The sequence below is a fragment of the Alternaria novae-zelandiae genome (genome assembly GCF_023758075.1).
Source record: "Alternaria novae-zelandiae strain BMP 2774 chromosome Unknown scaffold_5, whole genome shotgun sequence".
Classification (NCBI taxonomy): Eukaryota; Fungi; Ascomycota; class Dothideomycetes; order Pleosporales; family Pleosporaceae; genus Alternaria; species Alternaria novae-zelandiae.
Window position 1 is genome coordinate 1,506,220 of NW_026056965.1, and position 25,622 is coordinate 1,531,841.

The window sequence follows — 25,622 nt, forward strand, 5'->3', positions numbered from 1 at the left end:
TGTGGAGCTTTTGTCACTACATACATAACAGCCGTAACTCAGATGCCAGCGTCACTTGAAACTGCTAGATAGCAATATAATCTATCAACCGAATACTGCTATCTCATGACTGTATCCAACTCCGAGCACCGGAAGTCCATCCGGTGAGTGTTTGCTACTTCCACTATCGTTTATTCCGTTAGTCTGGGTTATAAGCGAAGAGGTGAAGGTGAGTCGTACTCTCTGTAGCTGATAAGAAACTTTCCAGCGCGACAACTACAATTCTTCCACCTCACACTTTCCGAAACATAGCAACACCACGTCGCTCCCAAGCTCGATACACTTGTCACCATGGCTATGTCCAAATACGAGACTATCATCTGGGAAAAAGAGATGAAGGAGCAGATTTCGTGTAAGCATCCTCCCCAAGCTATTTCCGCTGCTACATGCTAACGTCACTTCTTGCTACAGCTCTTGCCCGCGCAACGTACAAAGACAGCTTCTCCAATGGCTCAGTCTTCGACGTCATCCACAGCACTAGAAAGTTGAACCTCGGCGGCTTCATGTTATCCACCCCGGGCGGTGTTGACACCCACCTCATCGTCTACAAGTCACCACCCTCTGTGAGAGGTGACATGGAGATTCTCATTACTATTGAGAGTGCATCTACTGCCCGGGGTCTCGAAGTTCTCAAGCAGCAGATGCAAGATCAGCTGGGTCGTAGTCTCGGTAAGTCGCGCAGCAGTTATACCCACACTTCTAAGGTTACATGCTAATCAACTGTGATTGCGACAGAACTGGCGAAAGAGCTCCTTGCGGCATCTTCAGAAGAACCAGTATACGTCACTCTCATGGGGGATGAAGTCGACGACGCTGAAGCCGTTGTCGAAGAAGCGCGACGCTGGAGGATTAGGGACGCCTTGGGTGATCTCTGGATGAAGTTCCATGCCAGATAGGAGCTCTGAAATGAGCATTGGCCGGTCGGAAGGGCATAGCCGGGAAGATACAACGAGTCTTTTACGCGATCTACATGCAGCAAAGTGGAAACGTACACGCCATCACCTAGATAGATAGCAATGTCACTCATCGTCCAAAACATGCCATCGTGCAGACTACGTTGCTCCCGTTGCTCTTACTCTGAGCATACTAAGCCCCATGTCAGTGTCTGCCTGGAGCAAGACTGAAAATTTGCTCAGTGGTTGTTTGCTGTCTCCGCTTCGGGCTAGCTCACAACAAGAGCAGCAGGTGAGGGTGAGTCGCGCTTTGCAATTAATCATAAACTTTTCGCGCCGACAAGAAGCTCCAACTATTCTACTCCCCACCTACTCCTACAACATCCCACACTCACCAGCTAGTTGTCGGCTCACGTCATCACCGCAAGCACCATGGCGATGACCAAGTACGAGAACATCATCTGGGAGGAGAAGATGAAGGAAAAGATCATGTGTACGCGCCCCATTCTTACTCGTCCATACATCTTGAAGCTGACTCAATCAGCTCACGCCCGTATCTTGTACTCTCAACAGTTACCCCCGGACTCCATCCTCGACGTCGTCAACACTACTTCCAAGCTGCCCGGGTACGCATTCGTGGCCTACACATCCCACACTGTTGTCATAGACGGATCGAGGGGTTGGAGGATTCTCTTGTCGAGTTCGGAGTGCATGTCTCTTGGGGGAAGCCTTGAGGAGACACTACAGACTCTGCAAGAACTTCTGCAACATCGCTTGCGTAAGTAATTATTCACACACTTCCCAAGACACCGAGTGTGCGGTGCTAACACTATGTACTTACAGTGCCCCATGCACAGCCGGTGGACAAGGAGACCGACAACTTGGCTGGGCGTTCTATCAAGCAGGAACATGTCGACGGTTCAACGGATCGAACCGAGGAACAACGCCTAGAGTCAGAAAATTCGTCGGGATGGGGTTCTAGTCCTCAAGCCCCGGAAGAATCATCCAAGAAGCGGATGCGATACTAGACCACACGCCACTTGGTCTCTTCTATGAGCATTTCATGATGGACTGGGTCTCTTCCGGGCTAAGTCCTACGACGAACAACGCTGCTGGAAGGAACATGGAAGGCAATCGCAGGTCAACAGATCGAGCGTAACAAGCCTACATCCCCAGTACTTACCTGGGAATTAGCAATCAACACTGCTTGAAATACTACATACCCGTCACGCACATCAAATGAGAACAGCGTGCCATCACACCTCCTTTCAATCCCATGCCGATCACAGCAATTCATCCTCATCAACCTTCTCCCCCCTCCTCCCTGCAAGCCAAACCCTCCCACTCTCATACGCCCCTAGATACAACCCCGCCCCGATAAACGTCCAAACCCCCCTTAGCGCACCACCTCTCCACAGCCCCTTGAACCCTTTCTCCTCTACAATCTCCTTACCCACAGCCCAACTACTCTTCCTACCTTTCGACTGCGAGGGCGAAGATTTCATCGGATTAAGCGAATCCGCCGCGTCCTTCGCCGCATTCTTAACCGTATCTTTAGGGGAAGATGCGGATTTACCTAGGGCATCAACTAACCCATTCCCCCCCTTTCCCTGCCCACTTCCCTTCCCACCGTCATCCCCCGGCCCCTCAGCAGCAGCGAGCATAACCCTCGTCTTAACAACATCCACCGGCGTCGTCAGCACCGCACTAACCGCCCCAGCACTCCCCGCGCTCAGCGCCGTAATCCAGCCCATCTCGAATATCCCGCCCTTCGTCAACCCTTTATCGTCCCTATACTTCTTAATCCCTTCTTTGAGCCTCTCGAACATAGGGAATTGCATCGCGGTAAAAGGGAGGTTGCGGCCTGCGAGGGCGGTGTAGCCGCGCCAGAGGGCGAGGGGGTTGGATTGGAATTTCACTAGATGGGTGAACGTTAGGATATGTATGTCGGATGTGCATGGTCGGTTTTTGTGATGGATAGTGGACGGAGGTACTTACCAAGTGTCTGTAACGTAGCATTCTGCGATTGAGAAGTAGAAGAGACCATCTGCGCGTTTTGCTTTATAACTTCTGCGGGGGTGAGGATGGCGCATGAAACTAGTTCTGCCAGGGAAGAGGCGGAGGCGTGGACGAAGGCTATGGGGAGGATGGCTTCGTTTCTGGTATTCGTATTCAGACGTGTAAATAGCGACTTGGTGTGTTCGTAGGTTGTGAAGAATGCTCCTGCTGATGGGGTGGTTAGTAGGTATACGTTTCCCCTAATATCTAACTCTCCTCTTGTTTCGCAGATGCCTTCTTTCGCAGACATCTTCTTTCCGTCCGAACGACACATAACCTCCCAACTATTTGCTCATCAAACCTCTCCCTAACATCCCTGACATCGATGACATCCTCCCTTCCCTTCTCTTCTTTCCCTCATCCCAACAATCTTCCTTACTCATTCCTCCCATCCCTACTCTTTCCCTTTCCCTCTTCCTCCAAACCCCCATATAGAAATCTTTCACTTACAGCTCGGCAACGTAGCAATAATCACACTCCCAATCCCCTGATACACACCACGGAACAACTTTGGATCCACTTTCCCCGTCCGCGTATCCGTGTAGAGTTTAGCATATTCCGGGCTTTGGATGCGCGTTTTTATTGTGTCGAGGGGGTAGACGAGGAGGTCTACTGTGAAGGCTGCTATTGCGCCGGCCTTTTGTTATGGGTGATGTTAGCTCGGGTTCTCTTGAACAGGTTCTTCGTGTTTGGAGGTTGGGTGGGTGTGTTTGTTCGGTTCCATCTCTTTCCCATGCTCCATTCATCGCGTGGGTAAGACGCGTTGGCCGTCGTATGTACGTGGATTCCCAGCTGCCAACGCCCACGCATACAACAAACTAGTAAAGGAATATGAGAAAACTCACAATCAAAATATCAGAACTCGTATTCCCCGCCATTTCAAAGAGAAAAGGGCACGTCAAGCTGCAGATGTGTGAAGATCAGTTGTGTTCACTGGGATTATTCTGAGCCTCGTAATCGATCTTCAGGTACATACAGGGTCCGATAAAACCACATGCATGACGTCACCGATGATCTGCCGACACGACTTTGCGACCAGCGGACGACACGACTTCACGTGCCCGAAAACAACGAGAAGAATTCATGTTCATGATAGTTGATGTATGTAATGTATCGTGATTGTTGTTGTGTACTATTTTCTTTATCCCATCTCACAATTTCCATCCTCACCATGCAGTAGCAGCTCCTGCCGCGACAGTCCTTCCGCCAGCAGCACCCACGATATCAAAGAAAGAAGGGGTATATAAACCTAATCCCACCCAGGATCTCATCCGTCGTACAAGATCCCAACCCCTTTCCCCCATTCCCTAAACGCCATAGAAACACTTTTCATAAAGACATATCCATCCCATCATAGATCGAACCTGCGATCATTTCCATTTCCATTTCCATCATAAAAATCGCAAGGAAAAAAAAGAAGGGATACTACCACAAACTACTACAGCTTAGTATCCTGCCTATTAGAGTCGCTCAACCTACGGAAGGGCCCTTGCATCGTAGCACTAGGACCCGGCCTAGCACTTCCCGCACGTGTAGCGTTACTCCCGGCGCTCGCACTTGCGCCTGCGCCTGCGGTACCTGGTGTTCTGGAAGTGGCGGTAGCGTTGGAGCGCTGTTGGAGTGTCGCACTGACCACCCATTGCAGGTGCATGCGCATGTTGCTGATTGCGGCGTTGACGTGCAGCATTTCGTCTTTGGAGCGCTGGCTCTCGTTGATGATCATCATGTTGGTGCGGCCGTCGAGGTCGGTGAGCGCGTTGGAGATACGGGATACTTCTTCGCGGAGGGAGTCGTGCAGCGTGAGGAGGTGGTGGACTTGGGAGTCGAAAGGAGGTTGGGCGGAGTTGTTGCTGTCGTTTCCGCCTGGTGGGACGGGTGGAAATGAAGCGGGTGGGAGGCGGAAGTCTGGAGTCGGTGCTTGAGGGTCGGTGTCGTTGGGGTCCAGGGGATCGGTAACAGGGAAGGAGGCGTCGTTTCCGTTGGCTGGATACAGGTAGTTTGTGATGTTGGTGAGACCGTCTTCGAGGATGCCGACTTTCCTAGTCAGGGGCTCCATTCGCGCCTCGTTTCTTTCGATGCGGGCTTGCTGTTCGCGGAAGTGGGGCGCCATGGTTGCCATTGCGCAGGTTGGTTCGTGGAGTACGACGTCGGCACGCTCGGCTTGGAACTTGCATCCGACGATGGTGCCCTGGCATGATATGACATGTTTCGGGCAGTCGTTGTTGATGTGAGGCTTGAGGTCCAGCCGCAGTATCTCAGCCGAACATAGCGTGCAGGTAGTCAAGCGATTAGCACAGAGGCTCCGCTGGTGCTCCTCGAGGTCCTTCTTGAGAAGCGAAGCGTGACAGTCCTCGCAGCTGACGGTGTAATGCAAGCAGCCCTTGTGGAAGTCTTTCTGTGATATCTGCAAGCGACAGTCCGCAGCAGAGCATTCGACAGGCGTGTACTCGCAGTACAGCATGACGTGGTCGTTGACGTTGACGCGTTGGGCGACCCAGCTGCAGCCAGCCTTGGTGTTCGGGCACTTGACGACCAGCTCATCCAGCATCGTCTCGATAATCTTAGGCACCGGGCGAATGTCACTGTCGCTTTCAACAGCATGCCGGCACGTGGGACAGGTCCTCTTATGCTGTGGCGCCCATGCGTGATCGAGACACTCGCGGCAGAAGTAGTGGTCGCAGGAGAGCTGGACGGGCTTATCGAAGGGGGCGTGGCAGATGAGGCAGGTGAGGTTGCTGTCGGGCGTGGAGACGTATTCGAGGTTGGCGAACTCGGGGGGTACTTTGACGATTCGGCTGTGACGGCGCTTCGTTGAGGGTGAGTTTGAGACGCGGACGGCCAAGGGCGAGGGGCTGCTGGGAGGGCCGCCGACGGGCATTCCACCATGCTGCTCTTCGGCCCAGCCAGTCCAGTTAGCGTTGCTAGACGAGCGCGACGAGCGTGAAGACCGGCGGTCGTTCGGGGGTGGGATGGGGCTTGGCGACGACATGCTGGGGGAGTTGGTGTGGAGGGTTGGCGGGAGTTGGCGACGGATAGACGCTTATGAAAGAGAATCGCGTTCACTCGCGTCGGGGCAGGTGCAGTCGGCGGTGAGATGCGCTGTCTCGGGTCTCCTCTTGAGCGTCGATCGAGGTGGCTGTGGGGGGTTTGTTGGTCGGATGGTCGCCCTGCCAGTTATCCACGGGGGGCTGCAGAGCGCCAGAAGCAAAGACTATGTCGGGCGGTCAGGATGGCACATTCTCCCGAAGCAGAAGGGAGCATGCCGTGGCTTGGAGGTTGCGCGACAGAGCGACATGGTGCTGCCCTGGCCGCTCCCCACCAATTGGCACCAATGATTCCCCAGCCGCCCAGCCACGGCATAGTGGGCCTGTCGTCAGCGGTCCGCTCCTGGAGTGCAGCAGCCTTGCCATCTCCACTCGCGCTTTAGCTGCAACGTCGTGTGTCTGTTTCACATCCATGGATTGCTGTACATAGTCGCATCCACTCGTAATTATCAAAGTCATTCGCGCTTTCCCTCGCATCGTTCGCGCGTCCCATCTCCGGCGCATTGGGTCCCCGTACCACGCACTACACCACCGCCTGCAACCAACCTTCACCCACCACAGCCACCATGGCCACCAACCCCCCACAGCTCTTCCTCCTCGCCGACCACATCAAGCTCTCCCTACTCGAGCGCCAACGCGCCCTCTCCCTTAACCTCCCCTCCAACAGCCAAGATGGCCAGATCTCGCGCTCGTTGGAGCAATTGCGCTCCGGCATCGAGTCGCTGGAGTCGCAAGTCCAAGACACGTCGGACGAGTGAGCCCACCCGACATCTCTCTATACAGGAATATTATTTACTAATGTATCGTTAGATCAATAACATCACAACTCCCCCGTCTACGCACCCAACTCGCAGAACTAACATCGCAATTCACACCCACCACCACCAAATCCACCTCCAACACACCAACATCACCAACCCTAACCTCCCCCAACAACCCCTCCCTAACCTCCGACTTCGCCGCCGCCCAATCAAAGAAACCCGCTCCCACGCGCCAAACCTCAAAGTCCGTCCGCTTCTCAGACAACACCTCCGATGAATCCGACGACCCAAACCGCTCCTCCCTCTTCCCCTACCGCGACGACCCCTCCGATTCCACGCCCGACCAAACTTCTTTGGATAACGAGCAAATCCACCAATACCACAGCCGCGTAATCGCAGACCAAGACAGCCAACTCGACAGCCTAGGCGCGTCCATCGGACGCCAGCGCGAACTCTCCATGCAGATAGGGGATGAGCTAGACGGGCAGGTCATGTTGCTGGATGATGTGGAGGAAGGGGTGGATCGGCATGCGGCGCAGTTTGTGAGGGCGAGGGGACGGTTGGATCGGTTTAGTAGGAAGGCGAGGGAGAATTGGAGTTTGACTGTTATTGTGGTGTTGATTATTATTTTGGTGTTGTTGATTGTTATTACGAAGTGAGAGGGTGGGAAATGGCGTAATGGTTGGGTTAGATGGATGGCGTTTTTGGGTGGAAGAGAGGGTATCAGATGTTCTTTGGATTGAGATGGTATACTCAAAGATACGGGCCGTCAGTCCCATACTGCACTAAGAATGAGACATCTTATCCACTTCGCACTTTTGATCATTGCTACTACACCACTACAGCATACATATACTCCCACCAACACATATCTTCAACTTTAGAAGCTCTGTCATCCCCAATCCGAGACCAAGCTGCGTCCACCGCAACCACCCACGCCCAAACGCCACGCCATGATGCAAAAGAAGAAAAGATGGAAAAAAGGCTAGTAGTGATGCTTATAGAGCTCGAAGGGTATCGCTGTATTTTGATATGCAAAGGGAGGGCAACCGCTCGATAATTTGTTCGCTCGGCGGCGTAGGAATACGACAGATGCCATATTTTCTGTGTTTTGGAGACATGATTGTGAAGGGTCTGCTGCTCTCACGGCAGGCCGATTGCTTTTTTCGACTTGTCGTATACGACGTATGTGATTGAGACGGCAGGAACGACCTTGAGCAGATTCGGTGTGAGACCCTTGAATAACCCTCTTACACCCTCGCCCGCAATGGTCTGTCTCGTGACATCCATAATGCCCGTGTACGTCCGCGGATGGAGGACAGTACCTTGACTCTGCAGTCGTGTTCGCAGGAGATTGAGCGGGTAAACAGCACTTGCACCGAATGCGCCGGAGAAACCACCAATAGCTGCTGTCATGAAGCCACCTGGCTCGGCGTCTTGCTCGTGGCATCCGAGTCGCTTCGCGTTGCGGCGGGCGACGTAGCGTTTGAGGTACTCGAATGTACCTAGATCGAGGGCTGCGTAGGGGAAGATGCCGACGATGCCCATGGGTAGACCGCGGTAGTATGCGGGTATTCCACCGGCGTTCCACATTTTCTTTGCCGTGGCCCAGATCAGTCGGTTGCCGTGTAAGCCACCAGAGACGGTTTCGCATTGCATGCGACTGGGTTGGATTAGCGCGGGTTGAACGGATATCTTGACTCTACTCACAACTTCAGGGTATCGATGGGGTAGACGGCGAATTGGGAGACCATGCCTGAGGAACGTCAGCGCTGGTCCGATTGCATCATCCTGAGAACTCACCTGCTAGACCACCAGCAACAAACTTCGACCATGAGTGTATTATGGCGGGGTCGTTGTGTCCTTCTATCTTAGCGAAGACGCGTTTCGCAGCCTGCGCGAGTTAGGGGAAGCGGTTGGTTTATTTGACTATACTTGCCTCGTAAGAGCCAAATTTGATAGCCGATTCCGGCATCACTTTGACAACGTTCAAGCCGTTTCCTATGGCAAACGTCAACTCCAGTCGGTAGAAAGCAGTGACAGATACTCACCAGCGTACAAACTGCGCATACCGCCAGCCTGCCAGAGCTCCTTGGTGGCGGTCGCAAGTGGCCTCCAAGCATTCATGGCAGCTTTGACAATGTTGCCATGCTTGGCGGCAACGACAGCTTCTTCCGCAACATTGGTCTGGGCGATGAGGTAGACTTTCAAACGATCGAGCGGAGCAGTGGAGGTGCGAGAAACAATGCCTGCAACGCCTCCCGCCACGAAATAGCCTGGATTGGGAACACAAGCAATCAGCATGGTTCCTAAGCTCTCTATAAGTCCTGCCCGTATCTCTTCGAGAGGAGCGCTGCTCGTCTCGTGTGCAGACCGTGGCGGGAGGGTACCTTGGTAGGCAAGTGTCGAAGTAGATGAAGCCATGTCGAGCGGCGCGCTGGGCTCTGGCGGAAGGGGATTGTAGGGCGGTGTGTGCGCTACAATGAAAAGGGAACCAAAGAAAAAACGAAGAAAACGCTGTGTAGTACCTAGGCCTTGGATTGTGTCGTCACTAATGGCAACGTCGCCTTCCTGGTTTACTTTCATGGTGGCGGAAAAGTACGACATTACGGCGCCGAGGGATGGTGCGCTGACTGGAATGAATAGAAGAAAGTCCCTAATCATAGTCAGTAAGATTCACAAAAGTCCTCCATGCGACATCCATGCAACACATCTCGAGATCTTGTCGCGATTTTAGGCCAAACGACAATGGTCTCAGTCGGTTTGCGCTTCCACCGTGTGAGATGCCACTCCAATTCCACCCGTTGTGACGATCGCAAACTGATTGGGTACATACCGCCATTCTTCAAAACTGATGCACCCATCATTGTTGGTGTCCACTTCCGAAAAGAACTTGTCGAGATTACTGTTGGGCACTGTGAGGCCGGCCGTCCGCAAAGCTGAGCGCAGCTCGTCCTTGGAGATCTTGCCGTCGTGGTTGTAGTCGATGGTCTGGAATAGGTGCTGAAGCTCCTTTTCGGTTTCGTGTACGAATTTGCGGAATTCTGGTATCGCGTCAGTATACGTGTAATTCGGGTAGAGAGAACGTATCCACCTTGGTATGTGATGCTTCCATTCCCATCGGTATCTACAGCCTGCATCACCTCGTCCAGGAGCTGGTCCGCATTTTTCAAGGCTACAATGTCGGGTTAGCGGCCTGAAGTCTGCGCGCAACATGCTCCCTTACGATGATCCAGCTTCCGCAGCCCCTTTTTGAGGCCTGCGAGGTCAAGATGGCCCTGTTTGCGCGTGTCGAGAGTTGCCCATAGTTCGTCCACCCTGCCGTCGGCAACGCTTGCGCTCTGTGTGTCCATTGTCGTCCTGCTATCTCCGGTCTATCATGGCTGAGGGTCGCGACACACACGGGAGGGCGACTATCGGCACCGGGCGAGGTGAATTGCGAGAGGAATGGCTGGCTGGGAGGGACACGGGCTCGTATAGGCTTCGACGTGGGGTATGAGGTCAGTCTCAAAGCTTGGAGAGGGCGGCTGAAAGAGGCTAGCTTCCCATGCCGCAACACCGAGGGAAGCCACGACAGGAGCCTAACATTCGCTCGCATCTGATTGGACACCGCGTCTGAACCCCGACACCTCTTCTACGCTTCACATTGCACTCACTTCATACCGACACATCGTCCGATAATGCGTTGAAATTTTACTTCTCTGTCGCCGTGTACCCGGCCTACTGGTCCACTGGCGTCTGCTCCAACAAACTGTATTCAGCCTGACGAAATCGCATCTGGTATCGAGGCGACATCTGAGAAGGCCATTAAATCACTCGAAGAGCATACGAATATATACTGCAGTGGCTTGAACGGGTCGATCATTCCATCTCCACGTTAATTCATCGCATCGCACTCGCCCATCATGTCTTCCAGTTACTGGGAGTCAACCCAGCGAAAGTTCTGGACTTTCACAAAGCAAGAGCTGGCACTTGAACGAAAGAGAATGGAAGATGCAGAGAGGAACCTGGTCAACCTATATCCCTTGCCAGACCGGCGGCATCTGAGCATTTACTTTTCACATCGTCAGTAACGTGACCTGATAATTCGGGGTTATGCTGACATATTTTAGAATTGTCAAAAATGGCAAGACCATTGGGAATTCGACAGCAAGCTTTGGCTACTGCTCAAGTATACGTCCGACGCTTCTACGCCAAGGTAGAAATTCGAAGGACAAATCCAGCGCTCGTGCTGGCAACGGCGTTGTACCTAGCGTGTAAGATGGAGGAATGCCCGCAGCACATCAGAATGGTACTGGCAGAAGCACGGCATTGCTGGGGTAAGTCATCCCCCACACTTCTATGAAACAACCCTAACAAATCCCAGACACATCATTCAACGACGTCTCTAAGATTGGCGAGTGCGAATTCACGCTCATCTCCGAGATGAACTCGCAACTAATTCTCCACCACCCATACCGCAGCCTCGCGGAACTGCAGACCCAGTTCCAACTGACGCAAGAAGAGAACGCTCTAGCATGGTCTATCATAAACGATCACTACCTCACAGATCTCCCGCTGCTTCACGCACCACATGTCATCGCCATCACAGCGATGTTCTTGGCAGTCGTCCTGAAGCCCATCGGCTCGCAAGTCAATGCAGCTGGGATGAACAACGCACTGCAGACGCTGGGCAATGCACGCGGTGGACAAGGCATGCAGGCTAGGATACAGAAACTCGTCGACTGGCTTGCTGAGAGCAGTGTGGATATTGAGGCTGTTGTTGAGTGCACGCAGGAGCTGATATCGCTGTATGAAGTGTGGGAGACGTATACTGATAAGACGTGCAAAGACCAGATTGCGAAGTTTGTCAAGGCAAGGGGTTTGGACAAGTAGATTTTGGCTTGGCTCGAAGGGGTATCTGTGGAGATGGATGAGTGGGGTTTGAGTATTGGCAGCTCGACGGTATTATGAGCACTGTGTGAATCCCGTACATCCAACAAGTTCAACACATGCGAGCAAGTCTATTTTTTCTTTGTAGCTTTCCGCAGGATAGGCTTGACATGTTTAATTCTTCTAACATTAATGAAGACTTTGGTTTACTTGCTCACATATGCTATGCAGCTCTACGTCCAACGTAACAGGTGACGCGTTTAGCTCTTTCTCGAGTACGCAAACATTCAACCGTTGTGTTTCCGAAGACCTGGTGCCAGACGAAACGGCTTCGCGGACATGCATTGCTTGTCAATCACAGCGGCCATGCGCCACCCGCCGCAGCATAGGGCTTCCCCAGGTATCACTGCGCTGTGCCACGACGAGCTGCGGCCACCCTGTCGGCGAGCTTATCGGGGTGGTCAGCACTTTAAGCAGTAAGCAGCCTCACAGTAGGATTTTTCATCGACATCACTTATGCATCCAATACATGCACTTCGCCTGCTTTCATATAAATTAATACACTCGCGTCGAGTTGCGCATTTCACAGGGTAGAGAGACGATCAAATGAGCGTGTTTCGAGCTGAAGTGGTTCTTCATGCGAGAAAGCTTGGCCCGTCGCAGAAATGTTTGCGAGTGATGGACGTCACGGCACTTCACGATGATCAGGTCAGGGTCCGATGGAGAGGTCGCGATGCCCGTCATGGAGTACCCATAACACGACCGTCACGACGACATGACACCAAGATGGAGTGACGACAGCCTGCTGCTAAGGGCGTCGATCACTGGACAGGCCGTCGAGCGTCCGGGCCGGGCAGAACGAAGACATTGCGCTATTTTGGTCTCAGCTAGTGGCAGCGTCCATTGGCTAGAGCGCTGTATCCCAGCCGTCGGGACGTCACACGAGATGAAGCCCGGGCGTGTTCGGAAACACTGACGGGTGGAAAACGTCTCGCATGGCCGTCGGCGTTTAGACACTGGCAGTCGGAGGTGCAACGGCGTGGCCCAGAGGCAGATGTTCGCATGGTGTCGCGCTGGTCAGCAGGTGGTCGTGGTCTCAACAGATTCATGGACAGGCGGGTGCTTGAGCTGGCATTCCAGAACATGGGCAGTGCGTCGTAATGGTAGGGATTGGCAGACGCCGTCGGCAGGGACTCGGCGGCCACGAGCGAATCCTGGCATGGGCTCAACCACGGTGTCAAGCTGCTGCTGGCCGTCGCAGGCACAGGTGCGTTAGCGTTCAGTCGTCGGCAAGGGCGGCCGCATCGCAAGTGCAAGTCCCGGAGGCTTCTGGAGGGCGGCCTCGAGGGGACAGGCGGTGGTGGCAGTGGCTCGGATGGGCAGCCTGCATTCCCCTGGCGACGGCGGTAGAGGTGCGGAAGAAGCGGTCAGGGCGCAGAAGACGGTGGGTGGTCACTTGCCAGCCAGCTCACAGCCTCGCTGGGCTGGCAGCTCCTAGCGTCATGTGTCGCATAAGGGCTGTTTGACGATGCGCCGCCGCCCGGGATTTACTTTTGCGCGCATCCTCATCTGAGTTTATCTGGAGTCTATCGATTAGGTGGACTAGGAGTGCGCGATAGGCGTGGCCGACTATTGAACCAAGCTGGCTCGATGCTCGAGGCAGGAGGGATGAAGGCGCTGGCCCGGGAGGCGATCCGTCTGCGCACACCTGGCGGCGTCTCTGACCTCGCAGCGCAGAAGCGTGCACAGGGCGCTAACGGCCAATCCCTGCGGCGCTAGAGCGCTTCGAGTCCAAGGGGGCGCTGGAGTGGCGAACTAGCAGGGCTACGAGCCAATCAGGCGGGCCTCGCACTAAAATCGAGGCACTCGGACACCACACATCTCGTTTGACCCAGCCTGTTCATCTCCAGCCCTTTCGCTCCTCCTGCTCCTCGCACTTCTGCACCGCATCTCTCACCACATCTTCTCAGCCTCGCATCGCAATACCCGTAGTTAATAACTAAAACCTCTCGCATCTCACTCGCACACCGCAGCTGCATCTTGCACCACCGCTACCCGCCGCTTTCCGAGCTATACCCCTTTGTTTCGCCTTTGTTGTGGTCGCGCTGCCTGGCTTACAACACAACCCCTCCCCGCCCAACAGTCATCCCAACCACGACCACCATAAACCACCACCACCGCCAACATGTCGCAATTCTTCAACTACGGTGCCCAGCAGCACCACCCCCAGCACCTCAACGCCCACACCCACAACCACCACGGCGGCCGATCGCGGAGGGCGCCCCGGATCTCGGCCCAGCAGCACAACAAGCAGTTCCGCCAAGTCCGCACCCCCAAGGAGTTCAACGTCGAGCCCCCCACCCTCATCGCATACAAGCGCGACTTCGAGGCCGCCCGCTCATTCGACATCGAGGACGACGAGATGTTCTGCCCCTTCCACCTGCTCACTGAGGATGATGTAAGTCGCCAATATTTGCCACCCGCCCATGTCGTCGACTCCGCCTGAACTGGCGCTGACACTCGATGAACAGTTGCAATCCATCCACTCGTCCGGCTCAGACCGCTCGTCGCTATCGAGCGGCTCGCCTGAACAGTCGCCGCTTCAGCACCAGCTGCAGCCCACCCCCTCGTTTGTCCTGTCCTCGGCTCCCAACCCGTACACCCCCGTCGGATTCCAACAGAACAACTCGCAAACCAAGCTGCACCAGCCGCTAGCCCAGCGCACACGCAATGCCATCCCCATCGTCGACCCCTCGACACGCGCTGTTGCTAGCCCACCTCCCTCTGTCTCTCCCAACCGACAGATGCAGCAACAGTTCATGTCGCGACGCTGGTAAAGTCTTGCAGGCACGCGGCCGAGCGTCTTATTCGGTCAACATTGCGGCGTCTGTGTTGCTAGGCTAGTGGCTACCTGGATCTAATCCTCTTCTTCTCGATATCCACCGGCTCTCCCTGTATAAATCACGATATCTTCTTCGACATCTTGGGTATACCACTTGAACGGGGCAACGGCGTTGCAATTATAGCGAAAAACACATCATTTCCGGATAGAGCGCTTTGGTCCTTGCTTTACAAGCGCTAACGCATTAACGGCGGTTTGCACATAACGGTGTTTCTGGGTCTCGCATTTCTGGCTATTCCTATTGGAAAAACTTGTTGGTTACAGAACGGTGTTTCTGTATCTTTGTTGCCCGGCTGCGTCTCGTCGACGTCGGCCATTACAAAGGGTAGATTTCCTATGTGCGGTTGGCTTATCTCTCTCTCTCGGGTTTCAAGCGGTCGGTATATACCATTTGTTGGGCGCCTATCTTGCGAAAGCGACGGTGTCTGAGCGTACATGTTGTGGGAGTCATCAATCGGTGGTGTTATCTTTTGGGTTTCCTCTTCGCATTGTCACAAACCACTACTCTTTGTTTGGTAGTAGTTGTTTGTTGTACGGACGACGCTGGGATGATTCTACGCAGTCATTGGGCGCTGGAATTCGCTTTTCCGTCGGTGTTGCTCTCTCTTCTCATCTTTTTGTCTTGTTTCTGCTTTTCCAACTGTACGAGGATTTATACGACGACGACAACACCCCCAAAGGAGTAGGCGTGGGTTGTGTGTGGTTTGCGATTGATCTTTCTTTCTTGGATGTCGTCTTTTTCCTTTTTTTCGCTTTTATGCGATATCTACTCTCTCTCCTTAGATCAGATGAGAGCTCTGTTCTCTCTCTCTCTTACCTTATATCTACACGCCTCGGGACTCTTTGGAGTCTTCGGGGGCAGTGACATATCCTAGGAATGGAATCTACGCAATCTTTGTTCAAACCATCATCATCCATTATTGCTCAGTGTGTGAACTTTGACTTGAAAAGCAACTTTTTCGACAGAGCCATGGGTATGGTACCGAGCATATTCGCATGGTACCGAGCTGGATAACTCGAGATAAGATCGTTATTAACCCCGCACGCCAACACCGCGCCGTGGCCGGCCCCCCGTCAGCTCTGCTCAGCTCAGCGTCCAGCTTTCCAGCGTCCATTCAGGTACCAGGCTAGGCTCTTTCCCCCCAGACTTCCGACTCGATGCTAGTCTGACTAAGATCACTGGATGCAGGCTAGTGTTCAAGGGGGGAAGCTATGCCGATTCGTAGCCCTGTAGTCTCTCCTTGGGTGGCGTGAGTTGGTCAGGCCAGTCTGGTGATGGGCGAAACTTTAGATAAAGGTCCCTGAGGAAGTTGTCACGAGGAGCGGCTGCGAGATTTAGCTGGTTGTGGTGCGTATTCTAGACTCTGTGCTAAATGGGTAGTGCACCGTTGCCCTGGGGCCGTTTGCGATACGTGGTTGGATGGTAAGGCTAGGTTGGGGGGTGGTGTGGTAAGGAGGGGAGTGGGTGTATTGGTTGTTTGTTTGTTTTTCTGTTGATGATGTTGGAAGTTGTGCTAAAGTTGGAAATCTGGGAAAGGTAAGTCTGGCAATAGTGTTTTGTGATGGAAGATTGACTGGAGTGATGGGCAGGTAATTATTGAGACGGCGTCGCGATGTATCCTGAATCTTTATCTGAAGTGTGAACACGTTTCTTGGTAGCTTGTGCAGTCAAGCCGCGGAAGACTTGCCGTTCCGTTCCCGTGAACAAATCGCATCAGACACAGCTTACAATAACTTATCACGGTACCAGCTATGCTTCGGCAGATACCGGGGAAGAGGTTTCACAGACTAGTACGCAGAATATCAATGTCATGATGGTATATTGCAGACAAATGATTAGGATAGAGCTGCAGTATACACAACAGTCGCCCGAGCGTTGGCATGGAAGATGCCGTTGTCGGACACCAATCTTCCCATCGTGATGGAATAGTGGTAAGCCCGACTACGCTCATCAGGGCTCCAACTTTTACCATCCGTTGTCTAGAAACAACTCTTGATTTTGCCGAAGGCTACCTGTGCAGGTTTGATATCATCGTTCTCACTTTCTACACTCTTATTGCCCATAGCTCGAGCACGCGTCCTACACAATACCAATCAGCACTCGGCATCGAGGATGAACAACTAAATACGTAGCAAGACAAGATCGATGAAGAGAAGGGATCAGGGAGCTCGACGACAAGGACACAGAATATCTTGCTTTCTTCGAAGAGATCATGTCCATTACAAGCGTCCCTACTTCAAAACTTGATGCGCGTACCCTATCCTCTTCCTGCTCTTCAGAAAGCACTCTCCGCTCCAGTCGTCTCTTGTCTACTCGTGACGCAGACGCCGGTACTAATCAAGTCATATCCAGCGTCCTCATTATCGGCAATAATTTTGGTATCGCGAATCCAATCGAGATTCTCAGGCTCATCACAGGCTTCTTCCACAAGAACGGCATCTTTGTTCTCTCCTCTAGTCGGGTCTCATCGCTTTCTGACCAACGCGAATAATCCGCTGGGCTCGGCTACTCGTTGCGATGTTTGACCTGCTTTGGGGCATGAACACGACGTTCGCGTCAGCAACTCCGGTGTGGTCTCACGCGCTTTTCTTCAAGCGGCAAGGAGTTGCTATCTATCTCTTTAACACTACGGTCGACTACAGCATCTTGCTAGGCCCAGGGTTCGTCATCGCAATCAAAGTTGACGTTCATATGGCAGTTGCGACGTGTAAGTGGGTCCATTGGATTCGCGTGTCTTGGTCTGTGCATCTCCATCGTCGCGTTGGCATACCCAGGCACGAGTGACAAGACGAACGGGCAGAAACTGGGGCCAGCGACGCGATGGCCAAGAGCAGGAGCTGATGTGTAACCAATGCTTTGTTTTGTGCCAGGTGGCATCTGAGCAGCTGACACCACAAGCTCCAGATGGCTACTGGCACGTTATGCTGGAATTGGGCGGCCTGCATATCCACAAGAGCCTCTGCAGATCTAGACCTGAGTTAGTTGTCGCAAAGGCATGACTAATGAGGCTCCGTCGAGTGGCTGACAAGAATCGGCCAGTGTTCGTAATGGTGATTGCCGGCCGGGGAAAGTATGACGTCGTGTGCTGGAGCTAGTCACGTCCACTAACCGAGGAACGTGTGTTTTCTCCAGCATACCAACCTTTCCTTCTGAAGCGTCCATCTGCCAAGTTTGCAAGCTCTTTCCATACCACTGAGATACTCCATCGACTCAATTGACCTTCCTTCCTCCTGTCAAGCTACACGAACACACCGAAACATACCCAAAGCTAGAAGCCCCGAGCTATACCGCCGAAACCCCGCAAACTTCCCTCCACATAAACACCCCCGAAACCAGTCATGTCCGCTATCCGTGCCTTCGCGACCCGTCGCGCTCCCTTTGCCTTTGCTCAGCGTGCCGCTTTCTCCCAGTCAATAGCCCGCACCGCTGGCAAGGAGTCGGCTCTCCGTACGTCCGCACCGCCAACCTCGGCTTAGCGCCAACAATCACAGCATTGAATGCGTGCCAATATCTTACAACGGGAAGGAACCGAGCTGACATAAGCGAACAGACTCTGAGAACCGTGCCGAGGAGGTCGAGAAGAAGAAGCAGGAGCAGCTCAACAAGAAGAAGGACGGCAAGCAACACTGGGAGGAGCAGCTTGCCAGTGACAGCGAGAGCGCTGTAAGTTGGATCTACCCTATCGGGAAGATGGAAGAACATGGTTATGAGAGAATTGGCTAACGGAGAGAATAGGTCAAGGCGGATCGTTCCGAGACTGGCAAGGACACCAAGCAACAGATCAAGGAGCTTCAGGAGGAGACCAAGAAGGTCGGCCAGTAAATAAATCACGTACGACACGAGCTCGATATACGAGACTCCTTTACGGTCTAAAAGAGGGCGCCGGGCGCCATATCAGACTCGCTCATACTAGGACGGGAGCGTCGGAAGGGAAAATGGGATCATAGCATGATGAGCTATCTGCAGTACCCAATTGACACGATTAATTCAGTCACATTTCACGAAATTCTTCATCTCGCTGAGGACCGCGCCCCCTCCAAATCGTGTTGCTTTCTCTCACAATAGCTGACCTCCTGTCACAGACCGCCTTGTAGCGATACGCCCCACTGTAATTCCGACTATGACCCACCGTCTTCCTTCAGACGCGTAACACAACACGTGAAAGCCGGATACTATCAACGGTACCACATGGACGGCCGTATTGTCGCAGGCGATGAGTGAACCAACGTGCACTATCTATTTGACATCACATCTAGAGCTTGTACAATCTACCAATTTCACCACCCCACCGCACCATCCACCATACCACCCCCCCTCTACACCCTACACAACCTCCCACTATCAAGATCATACTCCCACCCCTCCGTCCCCACCCCCGCCAACACAAACAAACTTCCACTCGGATCATACTTCCTCTTCACCTCCACTAACCTCTCATACCCCGCCCCATAAAACACCTTTTGGAAACCCTCAACATACGGATTCGCCTCGTTCATATACGCCCCCGATCCCGGCGCCCACTCCTCCCACATCGGCTCTTTGACAGCGGCATGCCACGCCGCCCCTATGCTTAACGCGCGCTTCGCACTCCCCGCGGCACGCGAATCAATAGTAGCGCCCGTGGCGATGAAATGAAGGTACGCGGTGCGCCAGCTGGGGTGTAAGGCGCCCCAGTGTTTGGAGGGGGTGGAGTGTACGCCGGGACCGCCTGAGAGGCCGATGGTGGCGTAGTTTCCTGGGTCTGTGGTGTTTTGACTCGCCATTGCGGTTTTCAAATATGAGATGATGCGGGTGTGGGGGGTGTGGATGAGTTCGGCGCGGCCGAGGAGACGGGAGGAGGTGAGGGATTCGCCGCCGGCGACGTTGTCGCCGGATATGGTGGTGAAGAAGGAGGGGTAAGTGGGGTGGGTTGATGTCGACATTGAAGTTGAGACGAGAGAGCTGTCGTTGCCGGTGGTGCTTGTATTGGTGCTGGACTGAAGGAGGAGGGTTGTCAATATGGGTTGGACGAGAGCTTCGACAGCAGCGGGCGTGGTGTTGAACGCCCAGAAGACTTGGTTGAGCCCGATGCCAGTGAATGGACCGCTCGAAACATCGATATCCGGGAAGAACTTCGGTGCCGTACTTCCTACTGCTACGGTTGCGGCGCCTGCGAGACCGGCATCCATGAGGTCGGGTAGCGCACTGAGCCAACTGGCTACTGCCGACCACGACGCTTCCATACTGGCGTTGGAGCTGCCATGTGGCTTGATCTGGACACTTGCCATGACAACGTTACGCGGAGCTGGGTGGTGCTTGATCACGTACTCGGTGACAACGCCATATTGTCCTGCACCACCCCCGCGCAGTGCCCAGAAGAGATCTTGGTTCTGGACTTCGTTGGCGACAAGCACATGCCCGGTGGTGGTTACGACGGTCATCTGAAGAACTTGGCTCGATGCCAGACCGTAGGTGGAAGCCAACGGACCATGACCACCGCCTTGAATGTAGCCTCCCAAACCCACACTGGGGTCCTGGCCTGTCGTCACGACCCGGCCTTGACTTGTCGCGAAGGAGAGAACGTTGCCCCATTGCTGGCCGCTGCCGACGATGAAGACGTCTTCGGGTGGGGAAGAGCTGTTGGCGATACGCCAGGCTGTGTTGCGAGTCAAGCCGCGGAAGTTGCGCGTCCAGATTGAGAGAGAGAAAGCACCGCTTGATCTATCGAGATAATGTCAGCTTACTATCATCCACTTAGTCAAGACGTGAAATGCTTACCGTCCATTAAGATCATGGCCCGTCCCCTTAACCACAATCCTCACATTCCTCTCCACAGCCCACTTCATCGCAGCCGCCACATCAACCTCCTCCGTCGCATTAACAATATACTGCGGCAGCCCCCCAATCGTACACCCCTGCTTCTCCGACCAATTCCCCACTTCATCTGGCAAACAAGAATTATTCGCATAGAGCTGGTAGTCGATCGATTCGGGCTGTTGCGAATGCCAGGTCCCGTTCGACCAGTTGTCGTTGACTTCTTGGCAGGAGAGAGGGGAGCTGAAGGTGGTGTTGGTGGAGGGCCAGCAGGATGATGCGACGGGGACGGTGCGGATTAGGGATCCGTGGATTGTGGCGTTTAGGGATGACCATTCGTAGGGTGTGGGCCAGGATGCGTCGGAGGGGGTTGATCGGCAGAATGGTGGAGGTGGTGTTGAGGCTGCGGTTGCGAGGGCGGGTGATGCGAGGGTGAGGTATCGTAGCATGATGAAGATGGATCGATGGAAGGAACGAACGAGTGTTTGATGAGATGAGTTGAAATGCGTACGGTGTCGACATTCTTATACGTCGCTGAGATTTGTTCAGCTTCGTTTTTCGTGTTACCTCTCTTTCTCGTATTTTCTCTCTTCTCGTATTCGCGGCTCTTACGGACTTCGCCACAGCGGGTGTACTAAAGCGCACCACGAAAGCCGCGTCTCCGACCTAGCTTCTCATTGTTCATGCCATTTAAGATGGAGCCGTGAGAATACCGAGGACCGCAACAATGTGGGAACCTGGGCTTATGAACATGTTGATACCGTCAAGACATTCACGCGAGAGACATGTTGAAGGGTTGAAGATCATTGCTTCATTTCATGGGCTTGGAGACTATCTAGTAGCTCAAGCAATGTTGGTATTGAACCGAGGATGTGCACTGGCTGTGTGCCCGCTGCCCTTGATATCGTGACCTCTTCCCAATCTCCCAGCAATGCTCATCAGCTCAGCGACCTGATCGGCGAAGATTGAGCAGTAGACTATGTCGAGGTTGTCACTCTAGATGATCCAGTTGTTTACGTCCTCCATACCGGAGAAGTCTGAGCTGTCTGGACGTAGTTAGTAATTGGTATTATCCTATCAGGCTGTTTATTTCTTGACTCACTGATGGCATCACTCATCTTGCTGCGCAAGGCAATGATCAACGCCTGATATGACTCTTCAACGTTTGGATTTCCCAAACTCTGGAGCAGAGTGATCAGACGCAGACCACCATTTCCATCGTTCTTCTTGACGTAGGCGACAACCCAAGCTGCGGTATAGCCCTTGACAGTGCCGGTAACGACGTCAAGATCGGTGTCCTTGGTGAGACCTTCGACAAAGACGGCCTTGGCGTGAGCTATATAATGTGTTAGATATACAACGACCCAAAAGTGGTGAGAAACTAACTGAGAATGGTAGCTTTGTACTTCTCTTGGCACTTGGTCTCGGCCAACTTGTCGTGAGCGGAGGCGGGCATGGTTGTTGTCGTGGAGGGTGTGGAGTGTGGAGTGTGGAGTGTGGAGTGTAGAAGGATGAGAGCAGAAAGTAAAAGGTAGAAGTTGCGTTTTAAATACTCTGTGGGCCGAGACGAAAGTAGACATCTCACCTTCACCTTCACTTAGATTTCATCCAAAGCATATGTATTAGGCAAGATGGGGAGTAGATCTCTCACCTTCACCTTTACTTCAATTTGATCTATCTTGCACTTGATATCATGACCCCATCTCAAATTCTCATCGATTCTTATCAAGGCGCAATCTATTGCTTCATTGGCGATGAAACGTAACCAAAACCCTCATGATAGAGCTCCTTCATTCTCTTATCATTATCGGTCTTGCGTTCCATTCTCTTCTCCTCTGTTATAAGACCCTCTAGTCAGTTCTCGCGCCTTTTTACTTGTGGCTATCGTACTTACGGATTTTTCTACCCAACCGCTGTGTAAGTTCCACCATGAGAGCATCCAATCCGTCCGCGAAAGTCTTGTTCTTGCCGACTGAGATGAGAAGTTCCCAGTCTCCTGCGCGGTAACAATCCGAGGAGACACTGACGATGAGGTGCGTTTCGTAATAAGGCTCATTAGATTCGTCGGTCGTGCTGTGGATGATGTCGAAATGTGAACTAGATCGAGAACGCTCGGCACATAGAGCATGGGCATGTACTGCGGATCGATTACAAGTCAGTAAAAAGTACGACATGACCAAATAGTATAATTTACGCACACAGGATCTCCGCCTTCATCTCTTTCTCGTACATGACCGACTCGGGTCTGGGCCAGGCTTTGGTTTTTGTCTCTGACATTGTGCGTTCTATAACTAGCTTCAAGGTTGCGTCGGTAGTAATTTATTGTTGGAGTAGGAGTCAGAGGGTTTGGAGTTGCTGCGCGAAAAGTTTCTTGTCCGCTCAGGTTTCAGGGTACCAAGGTACTGCGAACCCTGGCCCACCTTCTTCGCCGGTACTCGAGTAGTCCACATTCTGCAATGACAAGCGCGCAGCAATCCAACACCAGTGTCCTTATTCGATCGAAGTATTCTTGCAAGAGGCTGCGCGAACGGGGGCGATTGGGGATGTTAGGTATGTACTGCGACTGCAAATCGAACGGACTTAAATAGTACCTAGGTACAGTCGCTTTGAGCGTCTATGCGGATTGATGCTCGCTGGTCTTCTCCAAGTTGGACGACATTGTGGCTGTCGTCGCGCAGGGCTTTGGTCTTAGTATGGGAGTACGAGAGAGTCAGAGCGAGAGGCAGACAATCAAGAGTAGAGGGTCTATAGCGAGATATGTATGGATTGAAGCTCTGACATGCATTCCATCTTCACCTTAATTTCGACCCTACCGATTTCGTATCTGCCAGGGCGGTAACCCGTTTCCTGACTATCTATTATTGCCAGCCAAGAAACTCAATGGATGTATCCTTCTACCGGTCGACTGACAGCTTGGCCGCGACCGCTGGGTTCAGCGCCCGCTAATTACTTGTCAGTGCTGGTATCGTCCTTCGTTAGCTTCTCTGCCTCTTCTGTCTTCTCTACCGTCTGTCAGAAAGCTCCTCTTTCACACAACAGCACTTCTCTACTTACCCATGGTAGCCATAGTTTCGACCATCCGGACACGCAGCTTCTCGATGAGATTGCGGTAGCTTCTCTCGACGAGGAGAGTAGCCATCGGAAGAAAGGCATAGGGATTTTGTTGTTTGACGATGCGCTCCGACTTTAGGACTGGAATCCAGTCGTTGGAAACAGCCTTTCCAGTCTTCCAAACGGCAGCGTCCGGCTGCGGGTAGACGATGAGCCATGAGACAACGCCGTCGCCGTCGTGCATAGATTCACTGCTGTAGATGACATCGAATGTAGAGCCATGGGGGTACTTTGGGCCGTAGATAGCGCGGGCCTGGGCTTTTGAATAGGTTAACTACATAAACAAAGACACGTTCGATGCGGTCAGACTTACACAGTATGCGCGAAACAAGCGCCTCTTCGTGCATGACCTGACTGTACTCTCCCATTTTTCCGTCCATAGACGGTTGTTTAGACGTGAGGGTGATGTGGAGGAAATGGACCGCAGAGAAGGGATTTTGTTATAGGTATTTTGTGTGCCAAGAAGCGAGACCCGATTCTTTAGATGCATTCACTCGTATTCACTTGGTTCAAGCTGTTTTACATGTGTCAAGCTGGCTTTCCTTCCCCAAGTTTCCCATAACGGCCGTTGAGCAAACCGGAAACATCCTTCCTCCTAGAGAGAGGACCAAGCCAGCGTCGGCAAGTTCATCGCGGATCACTCCTCGGCCTTCTTCTTGTATGTCTCAACCAAGCCTGGGTAGTCAGCGAATGGCGATCAGGATCTATGCTTCTTCACTTACCCATAACTTTCTGCATCTCAATCCGCAGTTTGTTGAGGATATCTTGGTAGGCTTGGTTCACGGTGTCCGCACGATCCGATGCCATGATTGGGGACCAATCGGCGGACACGACCTCGCCTGCCTTGAAAGGTTTGGTTTCAGGGTAAACGATGACATAGCAGATGAAGCGTGAACAGCATACATTGTCCCATCCTGTAACGACGTCGAATACAGTGCCCCTGGAGTATATTGGACCGTGAATGGCGCGGACATGGGCTGCGGGGCGAGTTAGTCACATACGAAATGAGTGATACTCAAAACCAACGTACACAGAATGCTGGCTTTGAACGCCTCTTGCTCGACAATGGAAGAAGACATGTTTGATCTCGTCGCGTGAGAAGTCAGATTTTGGGGTTGTTTTGCGAGGAGAGTGTAGGACTGAGAGAGCAGAGAGCAAAAAGTAGAGGGTTTATCTTAAGCTACTACGCCAAGACTCTTTGCGCTCTCGACTTCACCTTCACTTGACATGGCCTCTTTCCCGTCTTCTAAGCTTTACTATTGTGACCGCAAATAGCAAACTGTAGAAAAGACCTGCAAAAGTCTTTTCCTTAGAGTAGATAACGAGACCAAATGACTGCTTTAGCAGACATTTCCAAGATCTCAATGACGACTGCACCTCATACAAGTAAAAAGCCGAACCGGCCTAGAGCCTACATCGACGTTAAGCCACCTACTTTGCATGTTTCAATGACGATGTAGGCTGCAGACCTGTGCAGCTTTTTTCTAGTCATGAACTTTCGAGCTATCAACCCAATGATGAATGGCTCTCCATCTACGGCTACAGTAGCGAGGATCCTTACGCACCATCCGCTGCCTCTGTAGTTCTAGCCCCCTTAGCCTCCGTAGCCATCGCATTGTTCCAGACATCACCAACATTCATTCCGCCTAGATATGATTAGCGGAATCCCAAATCATCGTACCTTTTCTCTCACCTGAGATTTTACCGACCTGCTGTTGTACCGTGTGGTACAAGCTCTTCATAGCCTCGAGGTCCGATTCTGATTCTTCACCCGTGAGCAACAGCTTCCATTCCACTAATGAATCAGGCGTGGTATAGACGATGACTTCAGCGAAATAATTGTCGTCTGGGGCCTGCATTGTGCCCCATTCCATAACGCAGGTGATGACCGAGAAGGTGTGGTGGGAAGTAGGATACGAATGACCGTAGATGGCGCGGGCATGGTCTACGTGATATGTCAGTGAAGGCGCATCATATAAGAGGTAGGGACTGGTACCAAGGACCAGGCCCTTGAGGATTTCGATGGCCTTGAGCGAGTCTAGAAGCGAAGTCGTGGATGATGCCGGCGCCATTGTGAGAAGCAGGTGGTGGCTGGAAGCAACGAGCGACTTGAGTATGTAGAGGTAAAGATTGGGTGTCGAAAGCTAC

At 52.9% G+C, this 25,622-nt stretch overlaps 13 protein-coding genes across 13 annotated transcripts; 6 read left to right on the forward strand and 7 right to left on the reverse strand.

Moving 5' to 3' along the window:
* Nucleotides 1-330: 330 nt before the first annotated feature.
* On the forward strand, nt 331-935 carry J4E88_003500 (uncharacterized protein; the record flags this gene model as incomplete). Its single annotated transcript, XM_049397151.1, has 3 exons — nt 331-391; nt 451-708; nt 775-935. 3 exons carry the CDS (start codon nt 331-333, stop codon nt 933-935), a joined length of 480 nt encoding a protein of 159 aa, XP_049257493.1.
* A 429-nt stretch (nt 936-1,364) lies between these two features.
* On the forward strand, nt 1,365-1,960 carry J4E88_003501 (uncharacterized protein; the record flags this gene model as incomplete). The annotated part of the gene is made up of 2 exons (XM_049397152.1): nt 1,365-1,710; nt 1,776-1,960. 2 exons carry the CDS (start codon nt 1,365-1,367, stop codon nt 1,958-1,960), a joined length of 531 nt encoding a protein of 176 aa, XP_049257494.1.
* A 2,468-nt stretch (nt 1,961-4,428) lies between these two features.
* Nucleotides 4,429-5,979, reverse strand: J4E88_003502 (uncharacterized protein; the record flags this gene model as incomplete). The annotated part of the gene is made up of 1 exon (XM_049397153.1): nt 4,429-5,979. The coding sequence occupies one exon, from the start codon at nt 5,977-5,979 to the stop codon at nt 4,429-4,431; it is 1,551 nt and encodes a 516-aa protein (XP_049257495.1).
* A 621-nt stretch (nt 5,980-6,600) lies between these two features.
* J4E88_003503 (uncharacterized protein) lies at nt 6,601-7,454 on the forward strand (the record flags this gene model as incomplete). Its single annotated transcript, XM_049397154.1, has 2 exons — nt 6,601-6,788; nt 6,845-7,454. 2 exons carry the CDS (start codon nt 6,601-6,603, stop codon nt 7,452-7,454), a joined length of 798 nt encoding a protein of 265 aa, XP_049257496.1.
* A 484-nt stretch (nt 7,455-7,938) lies between these two features.
* Nucleotides 7,939-10,148, reverse strand: J4E88_003504 (uncharacterized protein; the record flags this gene model as incomplete). The annotated part of the gene is made up of 8 exons (XM_049397155.1): nt 7,939-8,458; nt 8,506-8,551; nt 8,599-8,658; nt 8,731-8,796; nt 8,847-9,451; nt 9,632-9,839; nt 9,890-9,970; nt 10,022-10,148. 8 exons carry the CDS (start codon nt 10,146-10,148, stop codon nt 7,939-7,941), a joined length of 1,713 nt encoding a protein of 570 aa, XP_049257497.1.
* Nucleotides 10,149-10,700: 552 nt separating this feature from the next.
* Nucleotides 10,701-11,670, forward strand: J4E88_003505 (uncharacterized protein; the record flags this gene model as incomplete). Its single annotated transcript, XM_049397156.1, has 3 exons — nt 10,701-10,860; nt 10,908-11,114; nt 11,162-11,670. The coding sequence occupies 3 exons, from the start codon at nt 10,701-10,703 to the stop codon at nt 11,668-11,670; spliced, it is 876 nt and encodes a 291-aa protein (XP_049257498.1).
* A 2,182-nt stretch (nt 11,671-13,852) lies between these two features.
* On the forward strand, nt 13,853-14,504 carry J4E88_003506 (uncharacterized protein; the record flags this gene model as incomplete). Its single annotated transcript, XM_049397157.1, has 2 exons — nt 13,853-14,125; nt 14,199-14,504. The coding sequence occupies 2 exons, from the start codon at nt 13,853-13,855 to the stop codon at nt 14,502-14,504; spliced, it is 579 nt and encodes a 192-aa protein (XP_049257499.1).
* A 3,404-nt stretch (nt 14,505-17,908) lies between these two features.
* On the forward strand, nt 17,909-18,392 carry J4E88_003507 (uncharacterized protein; the record flags this gene model as incomplete). Its single annotated transcript, XM_049397158.1, has 3 exons — nt 17,909-18,017; nt 18,121-18,233; nt 18,306-18,392. The coding sequence occupies 3 exons, from the start codon at nt 17,909-17,911 to the stop codon at nt 18,390-18,392; spliced, it is 309 nt and encodes a 102-aa protein (XP_049257500.1).
* A 494-nt stretch (nt 18,393-18,886) lies between these two features.
* On the reverse strand, nt 18,887-20,812 carry J4E88_003508 (uncharacterized protein; the record flags this gene model as incomplete). Its single annotated transcript, XM_049397159.1, has 2 exons — nt 18,887-20,264; nt 20,328-20,812. The coding sequence occupies 2 exons, from the start codon at nt 20,810-20,812 to the stop codon at nt 18,887-18,889; spliced, it is 1,863 nt and encodes a 620-aa protein (XP_049257501.1).
* Nucleotides 20,813-21,359: 547 nt separating this feature from the next.
* On the reverse strand, nt 21,360-21,819 carry J4E88_003509 (uncharacterized protein; the record flags this gene model as incomplete). Its single annotated transcript, XM_049397160.1, has 3 exons — nt 21,360-21,409; nt 21,466-21,699; nt 21,750-21,819. The coding sequence occupies 3 exons, from the start codon at nt 21,817-21,819 to the stop codon at nt 21,360-21,362; spliced, it is 354 nt and encodes a 117-aa protein (XP_049257502.1).
* A 415-nt stretch (nt 21,820-22,234) lies between these two features.
* On the reverse strand, nt 22,235-22,640 carry J4E88_003510 (uncharacterized protein; the record flags this gene model as incomplete). The annotated part of the gene is made up of 2 exons (XM_049397161.1): nt 22,235-22,500; nt 22,562-22,640. The coding sequence occupies 2 exons, from the start codon at nt 22,638-22,640 to the stop codon at nt 22,235-22,237; spliced, it is 345 nt and encodes a 114-aa protein (XP_049257503.1).
* A 669-nt stretch (nt 22,641-23,309) lies between these two features.
* On the reverse strand, nt 23,310-23,854 carry J4E88_003511 (uncharacterized protein; the record flags this gene model as incomplete). Its single annotated transcript, XM_049397162.1, has 3 exons — nt 23,310-23,365; nt 23,418-23,732; nt 23,788-23,854. 3 exons carry the CDS (start codon nt 23,852-23,854, stop codon nt 23,310-23,312), a joined length of 438 nt encoding a protein of 145 aa, XP_049257504.1.
* Nucleotides 23,855-24,111: 257 nt separating this feature from the next.
* On the reverse strand, nt 24,112-25,546 carry J4E88_003512 (uncharacterized protein; the record flags this gene model as incomplete). Its single annotated transcript, XM_049397163.1, has 4 exons — nt 24,112-24,149; nt 24,197-24,451; nt 25,156-25,419; nt 25,471-25,546. 4 exons carry the CDS (start codon nt 25,544-25,546, stop codon nt 24,112-24,114), a joined length of 633 nt encoding a protein of 210 aa, XP_049257505.1.
* Between the last annotated feature and the right edge of the window lie 76 nt (nt 25,547-25,622).